The sequence below is a fragment of the Peromyscus californicus genome, unplaced genomic scaffold, assembly GCF_007827085.1.
Source record: "Peromyscus californicus insignis strain IS unplaced genomic scaffold, ASM782708v3 Scaffold_16__1_contigs__length_79575227, whole genome shotgun sequence".
NCBI lineage: Eukaryota > Metazoa > Chordata > Mammalia > Rodentia > Cricetidae > Peromyscus > Peromyscus californicus.
Window position 1 is genome coordinate 39,718,227 of NW_026294458.1, and position 20,891 is coordinate 39,739,117.

The 20,891-nt window shown below is 42.1% G+C and overlaps 1 protein-coding gene across 4 annotated transcripts in view; it reads right to left on the reverse strand.

Moving 5' to 3' along the window:
- Window positions 1-9,540: 9,540 nt before the first annotated feature.
- LOC128112114 (transmembrane protein 45A-like) overlaps window positions 9,541-20,891 on the reverse strand; it is a 79,868-nt gene continuing 68,517 nt past the window's right edge. For 2 of the 4 annotated variants that reach the window (XM_052740903.1, XM_052740906.1), the window contains exons 5-6: window positions 14,427-14,572; window positions 12,321-12,911 (exon numbers count right to left, since the gene is read on the reverse strand). In XM_052740903.1, the coding sequence (XP_052596863.1) occupies window positions 12,758-12,911; window positions 14,427-14,572 (300 nt within the window). In that variant the 3' untranslated portion in view covers window positions 12,321-12,757. Of the gene's footprint in view, window positions 10,063-12,320; window positions 12,912-14,426; window positions 14,573-20,891 lie in introns of those variants that run through there. The other 2 variants (XM_052740904.1, XM_052740907.1) reach the window with 2 other exon arrangements.

Sequence of the window (20,891 nt, forward strand, 5' to 3'; positions counted from 1 at the left end):
ATCAAATGCATGCTGTCTTTTGACATCCAAATCATTAAGTTCAAAACTAATGTTAAAGTAATTGAAATCTATCAGCTTTCTAAGGATGCTTTAATGAAATACCAAAAGTTGAGTATCCTGAAGGACAGATTATTGCCTCAAAGCACTAGAAACTGAGGATCCTGGTGCTGGAAAAATCACATGCCTTTGGAAGGTGCTAGGCAGAGATCTGTCTGGTCCTTGTCTGTCTGTCTCCCAGCTTCTGGTGTTTGCTGTCACTTGGTACTGTTCTTTGGTTTTTCACTGGCAGGTCATCATACTGAAATCGGTCTTTATGATCACATGGTCTTCTCAATCTCTTTCAATTTACCCCTTCGCTAAGGGTTTTTGTCATAGTGAGCTGGAGGTTACCTTACTCCAATGAGTATACGTTTCACCATACCTAAAACCAGGTGACATTCTGAGGCACGTGGGTGGAGGATAAGTCTTCAAAATATGAAGTAGAGGAAGCTGGGAGACAATTAAATCTATAACAATGCATTTCTGTATTAAGAAATTAAAATATAAGACTTTTAAAATTAGTCTAAATTCTACCTCTGTTTTTAAGTAATATTTTTATTTATTCCTTGAGGATTTTGTAGATGTATTTTGGTCATATCCATTCTTTAATTTCCTTCTCCAACCCCTTCTAGAATTCCCAACTTGTCTCCTACCAACTCCATGTCCTTTTTTTAAGACCAGCTGTGACCAATTAGTGCTGTACATATGCACATGGGTATGGGGCCATTCCCTGAAGCATGGGAAACCTACCCTGGGCCATATTCCCGAAGAAGACTTACTCTCTCTGCCCCACGAAGCCATCAACTGTCAATAGTTCTTCAGATAGGAGTGGGGCCTCATGTGCCCTTCTCTAAAATCCGTGCTGGAACATTGCTCTGATTTGTTTGTACGCAGGTCTTATGTAGGTAATCACAGGACTGTGAGTTCATGTGTGCAATGACCCTGCTTCATCCAAAAGATTGGCAAATAGTCTTCCTTGGCCTCTGACTCCTTTAGACTTTCTCTCAGCTCCCTCTCCATGTACATTGAACCTAAGGGATTGGGGGTGGTATGAGGTGGTGATACAGATGTCCAGTTAGGACCCAGTACCCTGTAGTCACTTATTCCCTACACTTTGGCTAATAGTGATGAGACTTTGTATTAACTACCATTCCCTGCAAAAAGAAGGTTTTCTGATGAAGGCCAAGAAGTGCACCAATCCATGGGCATTGAGATAGGGGGTGGCTTTATACTGTCACTTAGCAAAATAATAGTGGTAGGTCCTCCCTTAGGATGTATGATCTTCCCGGCTACAAGTTCTTGACCCAGTTTATAGTATGACACATGCATTATGTCCTGTTTGAAATGGGCCCATAATCTAATCAAAAAGCAGTTAACCCCCATGACATTAATGTTGCTATTGCACCAATGGCGTATTCTGCCGGGCTGGCTGTTGTAGTTTACAGGTGCAGAGCTGGGTCAGAATCTTAAGGACTTTTCTCCCTCATCAGCTTGCATAGCACCTTCTGGTTCCACGAAAGCTAGCCAGCATGGAGGAAACTTCCAGTTCAGAACCAGCTTGAACTTCTGTGTCCCGTCACAAAAGCGTCTTCAGCAACAGACCTGTGGGCGACCCAAAGTAATGGCGACAGCCTGTGTTGTTTCAGTGAGCTGACTTCTTTGGGTTTAAGAAGCAACTTCCCATTATGAGACGTTTTCCCACACTCTACCACTAGAGGGAAGCATCATCACTATAGTTTTTTTCCTCTGGTTTCCCTGTTCTGTGGCACCTTTCAGGCCTCATCCGTTTACCCATTATGTAAACACATTAGAACATCAGATGTGCAATCAACGAGAGCAATTTCTTGCACTGGGGTGTAAATTGATTTTTATAATTCTTTCGTAAGTCCCTGGCTTGGATCACCAACTCTGCAGAAACAAACACATTTCTTAAGGGGTGAGAAGTGGAAAAGCATGTAGTGGAAATGTTTCCTAAGCACTCTTGTTCTTACCACCCCGCTCCAGAACCCCTGATTCAAACGACAGACAAGTCAAAACTAGTTGGTGGCTTTCCCTTTGAACAGGATACTGTGAGAGAAACAAGGTCACCTGCGAAGTAACAGCCATCATAATGCACTAGGAACCTTGGAAGTGGAAGGAGCTCCCTCTTCTGGTGATACCTCAAGATACCTCCTTCTGTGAGCCTGGGCCGCTGATTTTTGAACACTGATTTTGGGGTTCTTTCCTAAAGACGAATGAATGTTGGTGAATTGCCACAAGTAATGCTTAAACTTACTGAAAGCTGACTCGGTGGGAGAGGAACCCTCCCTTGTCTCAGGTCCCAGGGTGTTTAAGTGACCTCTAAATCTCCCTATTCTATGGCATGTTAAACCCTTAACCCTGGAAGAAAGGAAAACAGCAAATAGCTGAGGTTATTAAAACATTGTGCCCTTCTCATATGGCCCCAAAGCAATAGGGAGAGAGGGCCCTGCATCTTGCCTGGGTAAAACAGTACGTTTGGCAGCTGCCATGTGAGTGAGGGGGACCCGGATCATCTGAGGGCCCCAGAAAGAACTGGTCCCGCTCCTTGTTGTAGGCTGCACTGACTGAGCTAGCTGAGGCAGTGCTGGAGAGCCCATCCAGGTAGTAACAATGAGGGAAAGCTAGAGAGCTGACCAACCCAGCTACCACCCAGGCCCAGAACCAGGGCTATGAGTTGGCCCACCCCAACATCCACCTCATCTATGAACTGCTGGAGCATGTGAAGGGGACCAAACTACAGATCCAAAACAGCAGGATCTCCACGACACAGGACAACCACAGAATATCCAAGAGGAGCCCCAGTGAGAGCCCATTATTGGTAAGAAACCAGAAGCCTCGAGCCAGACCAATAACTCATGGCAAAGAACACTTGCAAGTAAATGAATGGACTAAACTGTGTGACTCCACAGGCCACAATACAGACTTCACGACAAGATTCTTCTTTTGTTTGTTTGCTTTTGTTTGTTTTTATTTTTGCCTTGTTTTGTTTCTGTGTTTTGTTTATTTTTTTTTTCTTTTAAATTTGGTTTTGTTTAGGCGGAAAGGTCCCAAGGGCAGAGGGAGGACGTGAGGGGACAGGGAGAGAAGTGGGATTGGAATGCATGATGTCAACTCCGTAAAGAATCAATAAAAGGAAAATTTAAAAACAAACAAACAAAACCCATTGTGCCCTTGAGAATGGCAGGAGGGAGAAACTCTTTTAAAAGAGGTTGCTCTTGTTCATTCTGTCCTGTGGTATAAAAAAAACCTACAGTGGGATGTGAAAGCAGCTCATTGATAAGAAAAAACTTGGTTGGGAACTCCAGCTGAGTGTCTCAATGAGGCTTCCCTAGTACATTGCTGTGGGGTGTTATAAGCTCCCAATTTAATAATGCCATCTTTGTTTGCTCTCAATCGGGCCACCCCAGCTGTCTCTGTCATATGTTGTCACCTGACTTGATGTTTTGCAATATATCTGCTGCCTTTGTCTATGTGACAATATTTGTTCTTTCTCTTTTTATGTTTGCTATTTGTTTACTGAATGCACACTTTCAAAGCTGGAACTATGGATATCGCATATTATTTTTTGGACCATAGAGAGCATGAGCTTTCAGGGGCCACCTTCCTTTCTATGCCCATAGCTCACTGTCCATGGTAACAGTAGGAAGAGATTCCGGAGCTGAAATAGCAGAGACAGAGAGTATGGTCTTCTTCAGCCCTAGAGGAATGTCGAGGAGGAGGATGTTTCTAAGGACAGAGGTTAGAGCATGTGACACAGGGTTGACTTTAGAGATAGTGACAGAAGGGGGTCTGAAGTAGCAGGGGGGAAACGCTGTGAATACAGCCGCAACACGTGTAAGTAGACCCTGCTTCAAGCATTTCGTGTTAAAACTACTGATAGCTAGCCTTTACACTGTTGGTCGAATTTAAAAGAGAGTGCACTACACGCCATCAAGATATATCACTTTAATAGGTATGAAAAGTAAATGGTCCTATCAGATAGGAAATGTACATGGGGAAAATGTAGGATTATGTCAACTTCACAAGTCTTTATACCTCACAGATGGTCCATTTAAATCTCATGTTTAAACACACACGTGTTAATTGGGATGGCTTCCCACTCATCTCAATGGGGGCTTCTTTGTGTACTGTACCATTCTGAGGGAACATTCTCTGTGACTGTCTGTCCTCCGGTAGGCTGTCAGAGGACCCCAGAGCAGCCAACACACAAAGGTACCATTATGCACCACATCATCCCTCGAGCATCTGACATCCACAGAGTGGGAGCTGAGGCTTGGAACCAGGCGCTCCTCCTTATAGTTCCTCTTAGCTTCTGTGTAAGATGAAAGAGGAAGATCTTCTGCATAAGTCTGTCTTCCAGGGAAGGTTGCCACCTCTAGAAAGGCCCAAAATGAAGGCTAAACAATAATGGAGTCTCGAGTGACGTGACAGGCTACAGGGCTGGACCTGAATGGTACACTCCCCGCACACAGAAGGTTGGGACACCTGTGTGGAGGATTTGGCACTTGACACAAACAGAGTTCAGGTTGTGTTATGTGCTCTGAGAATCACTGTCAAAAGCAGTGACTGTCCCGTTTGTTATCTTTGGCTTTAATATCTCACAAACATTGCTCGCCGTAAACAACAAGCCTCAGAATAAAGGATAATAAACAGAAATAAAAGGATCACAACCATTATTACATTGATGCTTTGTGTTAAAGGACTGTTGAAGGCATGTGCAGCATTGTAGGTGTCTGTAACTTACAAATAATTTTCTCTGTTCAGATTTAAACCAGGTTACAAATGTACAATTGATTCATAAATTTGGGAACATAGTTCAACAAAATCTCACCAGGTCGATAACACTATTGGAATATTCAGTAAGACTTAAATTTCTTCAGCTTTATTTATGAGTTTAACAAATTAGGTCTGTAAAAACAGTAAAGGCTTAAGAAAGTTTATCTGTTAGTGAAAATAATGATATGTAAAATATTTAGTTGACTGCCACAAAAGAATTTGAAGGTTTGAAGAAAAATCTATTGAAGTCTTAGAGTAAAACACCTTGAAATTGTCTGTGCTGAAAATTGGAACAATAGAGATTGGGAGTGCCAGCCTACTGTCCTTACCTTGCATGTGAAAGGCTCTGAGCTGGAATGTTTTCAAATTTACTTTAAGAGGACTCCATTTTGAGATTTTTTTTAAGTGGGTGAATCTAGAAGCCTAGTTATTCTATCCATTAAATAACTCTTGAAAGCACATATCCCTCTAAGCTTAAAGCAATACTATCTTTTCATTTACATTTATTTTGGGGAAATTCAGATTTTTGTATGCCTGTCCTCTATTCTTTTACTTTCCTTTATCTGTACTTAACAGAATACAACATTTGGGGGTCTATTTTCCATGTGTATTAATTTTTCTTTTATCAGTTCTAGCAATCATTTACTTGTGTTTGGAAGAATTCTTTGCTTCATTTTATTTCTGGTTTTTCCTGTAATACAGTGATTGCTGCCTCACCTAATTAATCCATATCCAAGATAGAATAAGCACCTTGATAATCTCCTATAGTGATGAAGTGATATCAAGGTTAAGAGAAGTACAATCAGGATCTGGCTGCCTATTTCAAGATGCAAGAAGATGTCGTCATCGCCAAGTCAAGGAAATTGGAGGTTACAAAGAGCTCTGAGAAGCTGGTGCCCCACCAACAGCAAAGATTAACTCAATACCTGCTCCCATCACTCACATTCCTGTCTGTACAATCAGTACATCATTCTTACTGACTGATTAAAAGGGTTTCTTAGGCCGGGCGGTGGTGGCGCACGCCTTTAATCCCAGCACTCGGGAGGCAGAGGCAGGCGGATCTCTGTGAGTTCGAGGCCAGCCTGGTCTCCAAAGCGAGTTCCAGGAAAGGCACAAAGCTACACAGAGAAACCCTGTCTCGAAAAAAACCAAAAAAACAAAACAAAACAAAAGGGTTTCTTATTTGGTGTATGGTGATGTAGCATGAGATACTCATGAAGGAAATATGGCAGAACTTCAGGAACTGAATCTTCAGGTTGGTGACAGCTGAGACAAAGCATGGAGTAAAGGGGGGAGGGGACCCCTATCTTGTCCTGTCTTTGATGAAGTCTTGTCCTGGTACAGTCTAATCTTTTGGAAACATAAACACCATAATTTCATGTAAAGGTGGAGCACGGGTGCCATTTTTCTTCACAAAAAGACCTCTGGGGAAGGAGCCTTGGCAAAATGGCACTGATCACCTCACCATTCTTTATTCTTCTTCCTGGGCTTTATTTTTCTTCACGTCACTGGTCGCCTCAATTTCAAGTCTTATATTTTACTTTGGTGTTTCCTGTTTCTCCCCCAGGAATGTATGCTGGAGACAGCAGCTCTGGCTTGAACATCACTCCGTTCTTAGTACTTTTACTGAAGACTTCCTAGCATTTGGAAATGGAATAATAAACATCTGCCGAATGACTGGCCCCATTTCTACCTACCCCACAGGCTGCTGAGTATTGCTGAGCTGCCTTTCTTCATCCTGGGTTCTAGAGTAGAAAACCATTTATACTTTTGTTATATTTGTCATTATTTTGAACAACTTACTGAAGCAGATTTTTTGATAAACCAAAATCTTTATAGATTCTACGAATTGACTGAGACTTCCTGGCACAGGGTAAAGGAAATAAATAAAAGACTTTCCTATTTGGGGCTTTAGATCCCAGTTTACTAATTTTTTTTCATGCTGTTCCAAAAACAGTATTCATGAAACACAACCTCAACAGTATAACCACACAATTGCAAGAAAAGTTTTATTTCAGGAACTGTACGAAGACATCCCCGAACTGGTCTGAGACCCAGAGGTTCTGAGAACTCTGAGTTGCATCTTATTTATAGTCTCTGGGTTCAAGCCTGGAGAAGTAGAGATCTCTGCGCTCTCATAAATGCAGTAGAGAACTTGCGTTCATTGGCTTTCAAACTTGCAGGTTTAACCTTGGCTGTGTTGTTAGACCTAGATATCAGTGACTTCTGTCTCAACTAACTGCAGCTGGCTGTTCACTTGTTCCTTTGAAACTCAAATGCAACAGTCACAAAATGTTGTTAGACTAGAAAAGGACCCTTAACTCTGGGACGCACATGGGCAGAACACAATCCCCAGAGGACCATGATACATTGGTACTTCATATTCCAGAGTACACTACTCACTCATTGGTCAAGACCCACCTTTGGGTACCCATATCTGTCATTTTTAAATCTTTTTTGCCTTTATATAATTTTTTTATATAAAAAAAGATTTTCTTTCCTTCTACATACCAACCCCTGTTGTTCCCCCTCCCTCCTCTTCTCCCACTCCCCCCATCTATCCCCATCCCACCCCCATCCTCTCCTCATAGAGAGTAAGGCCTCCCTTGGGTAGTCAACACAGGCTGTTATACCATGTTGGGGCTAGACCTAGCCCCTCCCTCCTTCATCAAGGCTGAGTAAGGCATTGCACCGTAAGGAATGGGGTCTAAACAGCCAGTTTGTATACCTGGGGTAAGTCCTGGTCCCATTGCCAGGGGACCCACAAACACATCAAGCCATGAAACATTCACCCACATTCAGAGGGCCTAGTTTGGTCCCATATACACTCCCCAGCTGTCAGTCCAGAGTCCATGAGCTCCCATTAGTTTGGGTCAGCTATTTCTGTAGTTTTTCTCATTATGATTCTGACCCCCCCCCCCTTGTTCTTATAATCCTTTCTCCCTCTTTTCAACTGAACTCCAGGATCTTGGCCAAGTGCTTGGCTGTGGGTCTCTGCATCTGCTTCCATCAGTCACTGGATGTAGGTTCTATGATGGTAATTAGGGTAGACACCAAACTGAGTGCAGAGGAAGGCTAGTTCAAGAACCCTCTCCACCATTGCTAAGAGTCTTAGCGGGGGACAATCTTGTGATTTCCTGGGGTTTTCCCTAGCTGCAGATTTCTCCCCATCCCCTTAATGGTGCTTTCTGTCAAGGTATCTCTTTCCTTGCTCTCCCTCCCCATTGCTCCCCCATGTTCCCCCCTCCCATCCACTCCCCTCTACTCACCCTCTCAGTTTGCCCAGGAGATCTTAACCCTTTCCCCTTCCTGGGGTGATCCAGGTGTGTCCCTCCTAGGGTCCTCCTCTTTACCTAGCTTCTCTGGGGTTGTGGATTGTTGCCTGGCTATCCTCTGCTTTGCTTCCAACATTCACTTATGAGTGAGTACATATCGTGTTTGTCTTTCTGGGTCTGGGTTACCTCACTCAGGATGATTTTTTCTATCTTGTTTAACAAAATGAATACTCCCAGTTCTTGGGTCTGAAGAATATCATCACCTCTGTCTTCAGAACAGCTGTGATGTGTATGTGACAGGGCAGCTTCTGGGTTTGCGGGAGTTCTGGAGTGCCAGGGAGCTTTCTGGGTTTCATTGTCTGTGTTTCAGCTCTGTGGGCACAGAGGCTGTATCACTTCCCCCACATTTAGCACACCTCCCAGGATTCCTGCATTCTTTCCTTTTTCTGTTACAGTAGGCCTTTCTGTGTAACATGGGTTAAACTAGTTCTCCACTTGCTTCCATGAGAGATTCATCAAATGTGATCGTAAGGAAGGGTCCTTCTGCTTGTTAAGTCACTGTGCTCCCTTTACTTTAGAGTGAAGAATCATCCTTTTGGCCTTTTGACTAAGGTCAAGTGTAGAGAGGAGGATGTGTTAATTTGTGAGAGACATGGAGAGTGGGTAATGATAGAGCCTGAATTATATGCATGAATTTTTTACTCACCACCGAGAGTTTCTTGGCCTACATGGCACATGGCTCTGACTTTTTTTTTTTTTTTTTTTTTTTTTTTCGGTTTTTTCGAGACAGGGTTTCTCTGTGTAGCTTTGCGCCTTTCCTGGAACTCGCTTTGGAGACCAGGCTGGCCTCGAACTCACAGAGATCCGCCTGGCTCTGCCTCCCGAGTGCTGGGATTAAAGGCGTGCGCCACCACCGCCCGGCGGCTCTGACTTTTTAAACCTAGGATTATATGCAGTAGTTCTCAACTTTCCTAATGCCCTTTAAAACAGGTCCTCATGTTGTAGTGACCCCCCCCCCACCATAAAATTATTTTCATTGCTACTTCATAACTGTCATTTTGCTACTGTTATGAACCGTAATGTAAATATCTATGTTCTCTGATGGTCTTTCGAGGGTCATGACTCACAAGTTGAGAACCACCGGTATAAGGGCATGTTGTTTAATCCTTTACCTGTTTAACAGAGCAAATGGCAGAGTGGTCATGCTAGGCTATGCTAATACCACAATGCCCTCTCCTAGTCTCTGACATCTTTGAAACCATGTGTCTTAATGTCATTACCTTTTAGAGAGCTCACAGGAAGACTTCTGGTCTACTTTTTGCATCAAGTTTCTCATATAAAAATGTCTCAAAGAAAGGAATTTCTGTATATGCAAGTTTTTCTGTATCATGTGAGGGTGAAGTATACTTCAATTAAAAAAAGTGAGGAGTTGAGGTTTTTGCACAGAGGTGCATGCGTTCATTTATTTCTCATTGTGGCAACAAGATAAACAAGTGAAATTCAACACTGAATGAATTACAAGTAATGGCAAGGTCATGAATCTTGATGGTATTTATCAGGAAAATAAAACCGATAGTTGTCACAGTACAGACATGAAACTACATATGACTTTGGAAAACTTATTGCTTCTGAATATCACGGCATGCACAATAGGCAAAGTGAATTTATCACCCAAGGTACTTTTAATGCGGTAAGAAAGTGAGACATTTAAAGTCCAACACTTTAACAAAACTGGAAATACAAATAACATGGAGTCAGCCTCAGACAGCTGTTCTTCAAAGGTCAAGAGACAAAGCCATCAACAGAGGCAGCGCAAAAAGAGGAGGCTTGTCTAGAAAGAACGGATGCCCCTCAAAATCACACTTCTTCCTCTGACTCGTGTTCACGTTCAGCGTTTTTCAGGAGTCCAACTTCCGAGGTGCACACCTTCTTAAGTCTAGATTTTACTAACCTGAGGGAAAAAGAAAAATCATCTCTGGTTACATGCTATCAAGGGTCAAAACTTTAGAGTAATATGCAGATCATTCCTACAACGAACAGAGGCAATCCCCAAAGTAAAATGATTTCTATTTGACTTGGAGATACCTGAAAATGTGTGCAGACGACAGCAAAGGTCTAAGTAAACCGGAAATATGTGGCTCTCAAATACATTATGAGATCACTTAGTTATGCACAACTGATCATCTTAAAACAAGCAGGAGACTCTACTGACTGTGATAAACGTGACATTGGTGGAACATCTACATCAAACCCACAACTACCTACGGACTGCAAAGAGACGTCATTTCCTGTAAGGAAGTACAGACCAAGTGAAGGCCCATGTCAAGCCTGGGCTGAATGTCTCTTTATGACAAGTTTCTTCAGCCTGTTTACATTCTGATTTTTATTTTCTCTCTTCCCTTTGCCAGTTCAGTTCTGGCCTGTTCTAGTCATACAGTCCATCATTCCCTGTGCTCCGATCCCACACGAAAGCTTCACAAGCACTTCACTGGCTTCATCCCGTCTGCTGGCGCAACCCTGGCCAGAGTCAGAAGTGATTCTAACCCATGACATTGACACATTGGACACACCACTGACATGTGGAGCAATCTGGCAGGTCATGTCACTCAACTGTCAATAGAGGTTACCAGTTCTCCAGTCACTGCCAACTAACATGAACTCTCCAATAAACAGCAATGGAGCAGAATCAATAATTTCTGTTGACGCAACAGCCAAGAAAAAAAAACTGCTCAGTCATTTGCCTTAATTATTGACTACTGATTTTGCTCATACGTTCTGAACACACCAAGCCACTTCTGTTTTGAAAGGCTGATTGATGCTCTGTAACAGGTTAAGGGCCGGTTACAAAAGCCCACACATCTTTTCCACGTAGTACCACATCCATCCATGTAAGACTAAAGGGATTAATCAGTTATGTTCATTTCTGAAGACTCGTGTGGAAAACGAAACAACTCCTGACTGCTTTACCGGGAATGAAATGTTAGCATAGGCCCAGTTACAGCCACTGTTTCCTGGTCTTTCTCTCTGGATTGTAGCTGCTGCTGCTGCTGAAAGCCACGAAGCTCGGCCACATGCACACCTTTATCAGGCTCTAGGCACCTGGAGCCCACATGGAGAAATGGTTCTGTGAGGCAGGGTGAGAGCGGGGATAATGAAAAGGAACTGCAGCCTGGCATGGCGGTGCACACCTTTAAACCACCACTCAGAAGGCAGAGGCACATGGATCTGTGAGTTTGTGGCCAGCCTGGTCTCCAAAGAAAGTTCTAGGCCAGTCAAGACCCCATAGTGAGATCCTGTCTCAAAAACAAAACAAAACCCTCTCAAAATAACACCCCCAATAATAAATAAATAAATACCCAGGCACAATCGCCAGTAACTAGAATGGGGGAAATCTGGGGAATCAAGGTCAGGGTGTGACCTTGCTCTTGCTTCATGTTCTCATAAATCACTGTGAAAAAGAGCAGAGCTGACACAAAAGTTATTTCTAAGAAACTCGATGTGCCCGGTGTGTTAGCAAGCCCTGATTTGTTCTTCCCAATGGTTCACCTGACTCACTGTGTGGAAAACCCATCGGAAAATAGGCAATGCTTCCTTACTCATAGGCAAGGGCTATTGAAATAGTTATTTGCAAGAGGAAGTACACACACACACACACACACACACACATATATATATATATGTGTGTGTGTGTGTGTGTGTGTGTATACATATATATATAACACATTAAATATGCAACAATATTTCCAAACAGATAGGTCTCACCGACAAACTTACACAATCAAGACTTCAGGCAGGGGATAGAATGAGGCAATCTTGAACCACTATTTTGCAAAACTAGGACATTTTGCATCATCTTTCAAGGGTTCCGGGAGGAGAATTCAGTGACTTAGAGGTGCTTGTGTGGCAGCCATTGTGCTATGTGAAACAGCTTGGATACAATGTCTGACATGTAATGACTTGTGGATAAGCAACCACTTCATAGTCAAACCCTGACGAAAGGAGTTTCAAGCCTCCTTAGTCTCAAAGTTAGCACTGAATTCGTTTTTCATGGGATCTCACTGAAAGACAATATTGAATTTTTTTTTTAAATGCTGAATCTTTGTGGTATTTTAAAACTGTTGCTTAAACATGTATCAAAATAGTTCAGGGAAAGTTGAACTCCTGGTCTTATCAATATTAAAGGAAAATCAAGAAACATATAAAATATAATTTCCAAACAAATGAAGGTTGTATTTAAGTACCTTTGAAGTAGAAATCTAGTAAACAGCTAACAAATGTTAACTGAGCACTTACTATATGTCTGGTAATGTACCAATCAGTATGGGGATATGAAAATGATTGTTTTCACGTGCAGATATAGTCTAGCTGTCAGGAAAGACTAATGGGGGCAAGTAGTCAATGTCACAATTTATATGTAACAATATTCAAAGTCAAAATACTACTGAAGCTCAGGAAACAGATCAACATGGGCCAGAGGAATTACAGAAGGTGTCAAAGAAGAGATGGGCATTTAGTGTGACTATACCAGGTAAAGGGAACTGTCTGGTCAAAGAGATTAGAACAACATGTGGTGGGGATTGGGAGAGGTTGGAAAATAAAACTGGAGTTTCTGTTTTCTGGGGACCTGTTAGTGGACAAGCCATGTATTAGGCATCTGAAGGCTTTTGAAACATGAAGAGACAGTAGTCATCTGCTGCTGGCTCTGGAGGGGAGCGGACACGAAGTAGAGTTTTTCCTTGCGTCCTGGTACTGTTCCTGAAGACTCCCCAGCCCCTAAGAAGATGAGGCCCAGATGTCAGCCTGGAACAACAGGGGAAGAGAGCAAGACTCAGTAGCCCAGCCAGCCTTAACAATGAGCAGATGCACATGCTTTGGGGGAGGGAAACGGAACGAACAGAAACAACCCGAAGGAGGAGGAAGAAAGCAGCTACAGAGCGAAGTGAGCTGCTCCAAAGCCAAAGAGGGACGTCTGGGAGCTGGATAAGGCAACAGTTCAAGTTTCTCTTTCAGAGCCCCAGTGTCACAGTGGCTCCAGTGCACAGCTCAGAGGAGGAGGGCTGATCTGGAGCCCACGGCCAGAGGATGCAAAGCTGGTTGCATTAGAAGCTGGCAAACCATGGGGCCCAGAAAGAGCTACTACATCCCGGGGGTCTGGAGAGCCTGCAAGGTGTGCAACACTATCTACATGTTAGTATTCGGATCAACTAAAAGTAATACGGACTGTGTCACATTATAAGCTCTGGGGAGCTGGTGTCCACCATGGCGAACACTACATACACATTACTGCAGTTGTAGAGTATTTCACCTAGTGTAGCCGTCTGAAGAATCAAGTATTGGAGTCTGCATGTCCAGTAATTAGGGTCAGTCCAGCCCAGTGTGCTTCAGCAGTAACCACCCTGGAACCCACAATCAACCACTTTCCTGTTTGCCCATTTTTGAGCTCACATTACCTTTCAATTTGTGAGGCGCTTTCCTTGAGCTCCTTCTTTCTACTACTTTGACTTGCTGTATTTTAATTGTCTACCTCTCTGATCTGCCCTGGTTACAGGACAACAACATCCCCCATGGGAGGGTCTCCACCCCATATTGTTATACCAAATAGAGAGGAAGAGGAAGGCAATACAGACAAGGAGACAAGACCATTTGCTGAGTTTTTACATCTTCAGGAACATAAGTACACGACCTCATTTAGGTTCTACTATCTCTATTTAGTAAACAATAAGATTCATATTTACTGTGGTTGAGTAATGAGTCAGAAGTCATAGCCAATAGGCCATAGAACTAGGAGTATGTGTTCTCAGCAATCTGGTGTGTTGCTCCTCACCTGCTCAGAAAGTTAGATCAGGATTCTTGTATAGAAGAATGCACCATTCAACTTTTGGAAAAATTAGAGTTACTGTCTTATTTAATTTGATTTGTACACATTTGTCAAAGAAAGGTCCCAAGGTTATGAAATGGGACAATTAAAGAGTGTACACAAAGGTAAGCGGAGGTCTCATTGCACATAAGGGAACTGGCCATCCAGAGTAGAAGCCCACATACATGAAGAGACAGAGGTCCAGAGAGCATGCTGTAGAAGAGGGCATGGGTTGGAGGCACAACAACCATATCACGAAACTATTACAACTTTAGGTCAACATGAACATTTTTGCTGGCCATTTCTTTGTGTAGAGATAACTTCCTAATGTCCGAGTCCAGCTTACGAGAAGGTAAGAATAAAACCTTCCTTTTGAATTTAACATTCAACACTGTCCAGTCTTGATGGACATATACAAAGGAATGTACCATCCATTTTTTTTTAAAGCGCCAACTTACCAGGTGATAAAAGCATAATTTAATCCGAAGATGATAAAGGTTGATGCATAATGCCAAGAAAAGCACATGGTGAGAAACATTTTATTCTCAGTATCTGTCAGATTCCATGGAGGACTTCCACTGAGGGGATACAGGACAAAAGCAATCTGCAACTCAAAACAAGTGCACATTAAAATAACCATCTACATTCTCAAAGAAGGCTCATTTCAAAATGTTGGCTAACTAAGATGGCTCCCATTAGCTGAGACGTCACAAACACAACACCAGGTTTTTATGTACTCACTCTCCACTGAGGCATATTTTTGAAGAACAATTTTAAGTGTATTTAATTATCAAATTTCAAAATGTCCCTAGTGGTCACTCTGGCCTTGTGTGCATTTTCCAAAATCCTCGGAGCTCTAGCTACACTGCACAGCCTCACTCTGGTATTTCAAAATTAGACTGCAAAATGTTTTTAAATAAATAAAAACCCATAGATAATGTTATGTTAAGTGGCAAAAGGTTGGGACTTTCTCCTCAGGATCAGGTATAACATAAAGATATTTTGTATTATCACCTCTTTTGAACATTGTATTGGAAATTTTACTTAGGAAAAGTAGGTAAGAAAAATAAAAGACATTCATTTTGGCAAAGAAATTGTAAAATGATCTGTTTACATATAATGTGACCTCAAATATAGAAATTTATAAAGAACCCACCCCCATAATCAAAGTTAATGAAGGAGTTTCACATATTTGAAAACTGAAAATCAGGACGCAACTATCACATATATTTTCACACACAAGCAGTGAAAACTCTACAATATAGTTTTTAAAAATGTACTTAAACGGACACCAAACAAAGTGAAGTACTCAAGAACAAAACTGGAAATACAGTTCCATGGTAGTACAGTTCCATGGTAGTACATCTTACTAGTATTCATAAGGCACTGCTGTAAATACCGGCACCACAACCACACATGCATATCCAAGTACACACATGAATACACACAACCACCCATGCACATCTAAGCACACACACGAATACAGACAAATTGAAGAGCTTTAAAATTTACATGCCAGAAGCTGCACAAAGTTGTGTAAGTGAAAGAAGTCAAGGACCCAAGAAAATAGAAAACCACCTCAAATTATGGACTAGATGTCCCAATATTTTTCACATGGCAAAAACACCCAGGGCAACCTGTAGAACCAAAACAACAGCTATTAATATCCTAATAGGATTTTTCACAGGCATTTTTTAAAGAGTTGATCATAAAATTCATATGGAATTCCATGGTATCTATTATTGCCTTTTAAAAAGCATGGTAAAAGATCATCAAAGCTGTAGGACTCACACCTTTCAACTTTAAGATGTTTTGGAGTTCATCAGAGGTGGTGTACTCACAGCATTATGGAACTGCTAAACATTGCTGAATTGCATAATTTAAAATGGTTCATTCCATGTGTGGTGTTTTGAATGCGAATGGCCCCATAGGCTCATGTATTTGAATGCTTGGTCATTAAGGAAGAGGCATTACTTGACAGGGATTAGGAGAGATGACCTTTTTTTTTTGAGTAGATGTGGCCTTGATGGAGGAAGTGTGTCACTGGGAGTGGGCTTTGGAGTTTCAAATGCTCAAGCCAGGCCCAAAGTCTCTCTCTTCCTGCTGCCTGTGGATCTGGATATAGGACTTTCAAGCTACTTCTCCAGCATCATGTTTGCCTGCATGCCACTGTGCTTCCTGCTATGATGACAATAGACTAAAACACTGAAACTGTAAGCAAGCCCCAACTGAATGCTTTCCTTTATTTGTCATGGTCATGGTGTCTTTTCACAGTAATTGAACACTGACTAAGATGTCATGTTATGTAAATTTTATCCCAATAAGAAATAAGTAATGTTTTATAGACACATACACATATAATGTAGATAGATGGATGGATGGATAGATGATAGATAGATAGGTAGATAGATAGATAGATGAGAGATAGGTAGGTAGGTAGGAAGATAGATAGATAGATAGATAGTAGGACAGGGTCATGTATTGCTTAGTTTGCCTATCCTTAAAATCAATAACAAATGCATCTTGTCTCCCAGAATATAAAGAAACCAGGAGAAAGTTACTAGGAAATATCTTGCTAGTTGTAACTAACATAATATCTTGGGAGAAAAATCATGGCCCCGAACTGGTTGATAAATAAAGGGCATAGGACCGGAATGGGAACAGAAAACTTTGATCTGCCTCTCTACCTTGTCAGGAGCTGATGCAAAGGATGAGTTGATGGGACATGTGTCCACCCACAACTGCCACTATGGAATGCTGGCCTAATGCTGCCAGATATTTCTGTTCTTACTCAAAAAAAAAAAAAAAAAAAAAGCCGGGTGGTGGTGGCACACGCCTTTAATCCCAGCACTCGGGAGGCAGAGCCAGGTGGATCTCTGTGAGTTCGAGGCCAGCCTGGTCTCCAAAGCGAGTTCCAGGAAAGGCGCAAAGCTACACAGAGAAACCCTGTCTCGAAAAACCAAAAAAAAAAAAAAAAAAAAAGCTGAGAAAATAAACACCTTAGTGATGTTTCCTGTATTTCAAGTATTGGCAATTAACTCAAAATGTAATCGTTATAAATTATATGTTGCTCAGGGCCTGTTAGTTTTTAATATGTATATGAGCCTATGGGGGGTATAATTCTTATTCAAACCACCATATTCCACTCTCTGGTCCCCATAGGCTTGTATCCATATCATAATGCAAAACTGCATTCAGTCCAACTTCAAAAGTCCCATAGTCTATCATAGTCTCAACACTGTTTAAAAGTCCAAAGTCTAAAATCTCTTCTTTGACTCATGGAAATCTCTTAAATGTAACTCTCTGTAAAATCAAAATCAAAAAGAAGGTCACATGCTTCCAACATAAATGACACAGAATCCACATTACCATGCTAAAAGGGAGGAAAGGGAGCATAGTGAGGAAATACTGGACCAAAGCAAATCTGAAATCCAGCAGGGCAAACTTCAAATTCTGCATCTCCATGTCTGATGTCAAGGTGCTCTTGAGATCTCCAACTCCTTTCAGCTTTACTGACTGCAATACACTTCCCTTTCTTGGACTGGTACCACCCCTTGTATGTAGCTCTCCTTGGCAGGTATCCCAGAACTCAGGTAACCCAGAGATGCCAGGCATCTCCAACATCTTAGGGTTTCCAAGGTAACACAGGCTTCACAGCTTCATGCAATGGCCTCTTTGGGCCTCCATGCTGGGACACCCCTGACACACACCTGGCCTCCGGGGCTTTCCTTAGCAATGGAGGGAGATTTCACATCCCCTTTCTTCTATCCTTGACTCTAAAGCCAGAACCACATGACCAAAGCTGCCAAGTTCTGCTGCTTGATGGGGCTGGAACTTGGCCTCTTCATTCAATCACATTTGCATCAGCTTTCTGTGGTTGATGGGGAAAGCTTCACTGCTTAAGTTTTCCTTTGATTCTTTTTTTCACAAGTTGGAAGCTTACCTGGGTGAGGTCTTGCCCAGAGGCCACCACTCCCTTTATTCTATTTAGCATCAGTCTTTTCTTTAAACTTTTTATCTTCTTCAAATCTCCTCTACCAACGTCATTACTCTAAAACTTTTCAATTTAGCCTTAGGTAGATTTTTAGGACAAGGGCAAAAAAGCAGCCACATTCTTTGCTAAGAATATCACAAGGATGGTCTTTAAAATACTAACACTCTTCTCTCTGAAACTGCTTGAGCTGGACCTTCACAGTTCAAATCATCCTCAGCATGCTTCTATCTGTCTTCCATGCTCATCCAACTACTTTTCTAGTCCAAAGTCTCATATTCCTCCAAAAAAAAAAAAAAAACAACAACAAAAAAAAAACCCAGCATGGTCAGGGCTGTCACAGCAATACCTCAGTCCCTGGTACCAACTTCTGTTTTAGTCACTGTTTTATTGCTGTGAAGAAACACCACGACCAAGGCAATTCTTACAAAGGAAAGCATTTCACTGGGGCTTTCTTACAGTTTCAGAGGTTAGCCCATTGTCATCATGGCAGGGAACGCGGCAGCAAGCATGGTGCTGGAGCACTAACTGAGAACTTTAGATCCTGATCTGCAGGCAGGTAGGCAGAGAGGGGCATGGGGCCTGGTTTGGGATTTTGAAATCTCAAAGCCCACCCCTCAAGTGACATACATTCCTCCAACAAGGCCGTACCTACTCAAGAAGGCCACGCCTCCTACTTCTTCTAATTCTTTGAAAAAGTTCCACTCCCTGGCAAATAAGCATTCAAATATGTGAGTCCATGGTGGGGAGAGGAGAGCATTCTTAAAGAAATCAGCACCACTGAAGAGAAACCTGTGCTATACTAGGGCAATGGGAGGGATTTTCCAAGGGTAAAACTCCACCTTTCTGAGGCTCCATCTTCTTAAGAACCAAGTTCATTTGAAGGGGGGAAAAAAGCTTAAACTAAAGAGGTTTCCCATTTTCTGAAGGAAGCTGCCCAGGGAAGTGTTTTCCAAAGTCAGTACACAGGAAATGATATAGCTATGGTCCAAGGGGGCACGGTCTACATCTCAAGCTGGCAGCAGAACTTGGTAGTATCATTCACATGGCATTGAGTATGCTCACGTGGAGGATGCAAGAGCCATGGAGAAGATTTAATGAGTCATGGAGCCGTGTTCCATAATTTTAGAGAGCGCCTATAGGCAGGTAATTGCGGCTGGGTTAGAGTCCATGAGAGACTATTACCTGACTGTGTGGCACTGAAGCCTAGGTTGCAATGGAGACCCCAGGATCTTAGATATGCCCGAATCTGAGATTTTCTCAGTCTGTTGAGGAAGGCTGCCTACAGGGAGCAGAGCTGGCTCAAGGTAGAGGCAGAGTGTACTGTAATTTTCATTCTCCAAGGATTTGTGGTTCCTTCAGTTTCTCTTGTAATTAATTTCTAGCATCATCCTCTACAATCTGATATGATACAAGCAGTTTTGATTTTTTTTGTCATCTCTAGTTTTTTAAATTTATGTGTGTGTGTGTGTGTGTGTGTGTGTGTGTGTGTGTGTGTGTGTCCACCGCCTGTATGCAGGCACCCACAAGAGCCAGAACCCCTGGAACTGGGGTTACAGCTGGTAATGAGCTGCCTGATGTGGGTGCTGGGAACTGAACCTAGGTCTTCTACAGGAGCAGCAAGTGCTCGTCACTACCAAGCCATCTCCCCAGCTCCGTTTCTTTTGTATTCTCAAGGCTCATTTTTGTGGCCTATAATCTAATTAATTTTAGAGACAGGTTTGAGAGCTGCTGAGAAGAATGCCCATGCTATCTATATCTCTTGGATGAATTACCTGTTGACATCTGTTAATCCCTTTGGTCTGTTTAACAGTTTAGCTCTGAAGTTTCTTTAGTAATTTTTAGTTTGGAAGGCCTACCTAACGATATGGATAGGGAACTGAAGTCTTCCACCATCATTATATTAGGACCTATCTGACCTTTCATGAGTTTTAGTGTTTGTTTTTGTGAAACCGGGGGCCCCAACTTTCCATGCTTAAGTCTTTACAATTGCTGTCTTCTTGAATTGTTCCCATTAATATGAAGGGCCCTTCTTTATCTCTTCAGACAAGCTTTAGTTTCAAGTCTACTTATCAAGTTATCAGAACAGCTCTGTTAGCTTTTTTTTTTCTTGTTTCAATATATTCAGTAGGTTGATTTCCAAACTTTGGATTTTTTTAATTTTCAATTTTTCACAAGTGAGGTATATTTCCTGGAGACAATACATAGTTTGATCTTTTTTTTTTAAGATTTATTTTATTTTTTTAGAATGTTTCGTGTATGTATGGTATTTCTGTGTGTGGGTATGAACACATGCATGCAAGTGCCTGAGGAGGCCAGATGCATCAGGACTGGTGTTAGAGGGAGTTGTGTGTGAACTGCCTGATGTGGGTACTGGGAATTGGGTCCAGATCCTCTGCAAGAGCAATAAACACTCTTAGCTTCTGAGTCTTCTCCCCAGCCTCTGGATCTTGTGTTTGGTTCAGGGAGTTAGTCTGCATCTTTTCATTAGGACATTAAGGCCATTTTCAACTGAGATTGCTATTGAGTTGAGTTTGCTGTTTCCTAAGGTTTTGCTGCTTATCGGGGAGGAAGAAAAGAAGCAACCAGGATGACAGCCATCATGTGATGGAGGAAGGGTAGTTACACACAGCTATTCTGTTGTGATGCAAACTGCCACCCACCCACCCAGCAAACAACTGAACAATAGAAGTAGAAACCTGCAATTTCTAAAAGATAAAGGTAAAAATAATCAATGAATAAAATACAAAGTAAAAGATGTTACAACTCAGTGTTACTTCTTAGTGAGGATGAATGTGGTCTCTCCCACCTCCTTGATTCAGTCTCGAGAGCAAGGCTGTCAGTCTCATTAATTCAGACAAGCCAGGTTGATACATCCACCTGGTGATACAGGTTTTGAAGTGGAACTCCACCTTCTGCTAGAATTTCCCAG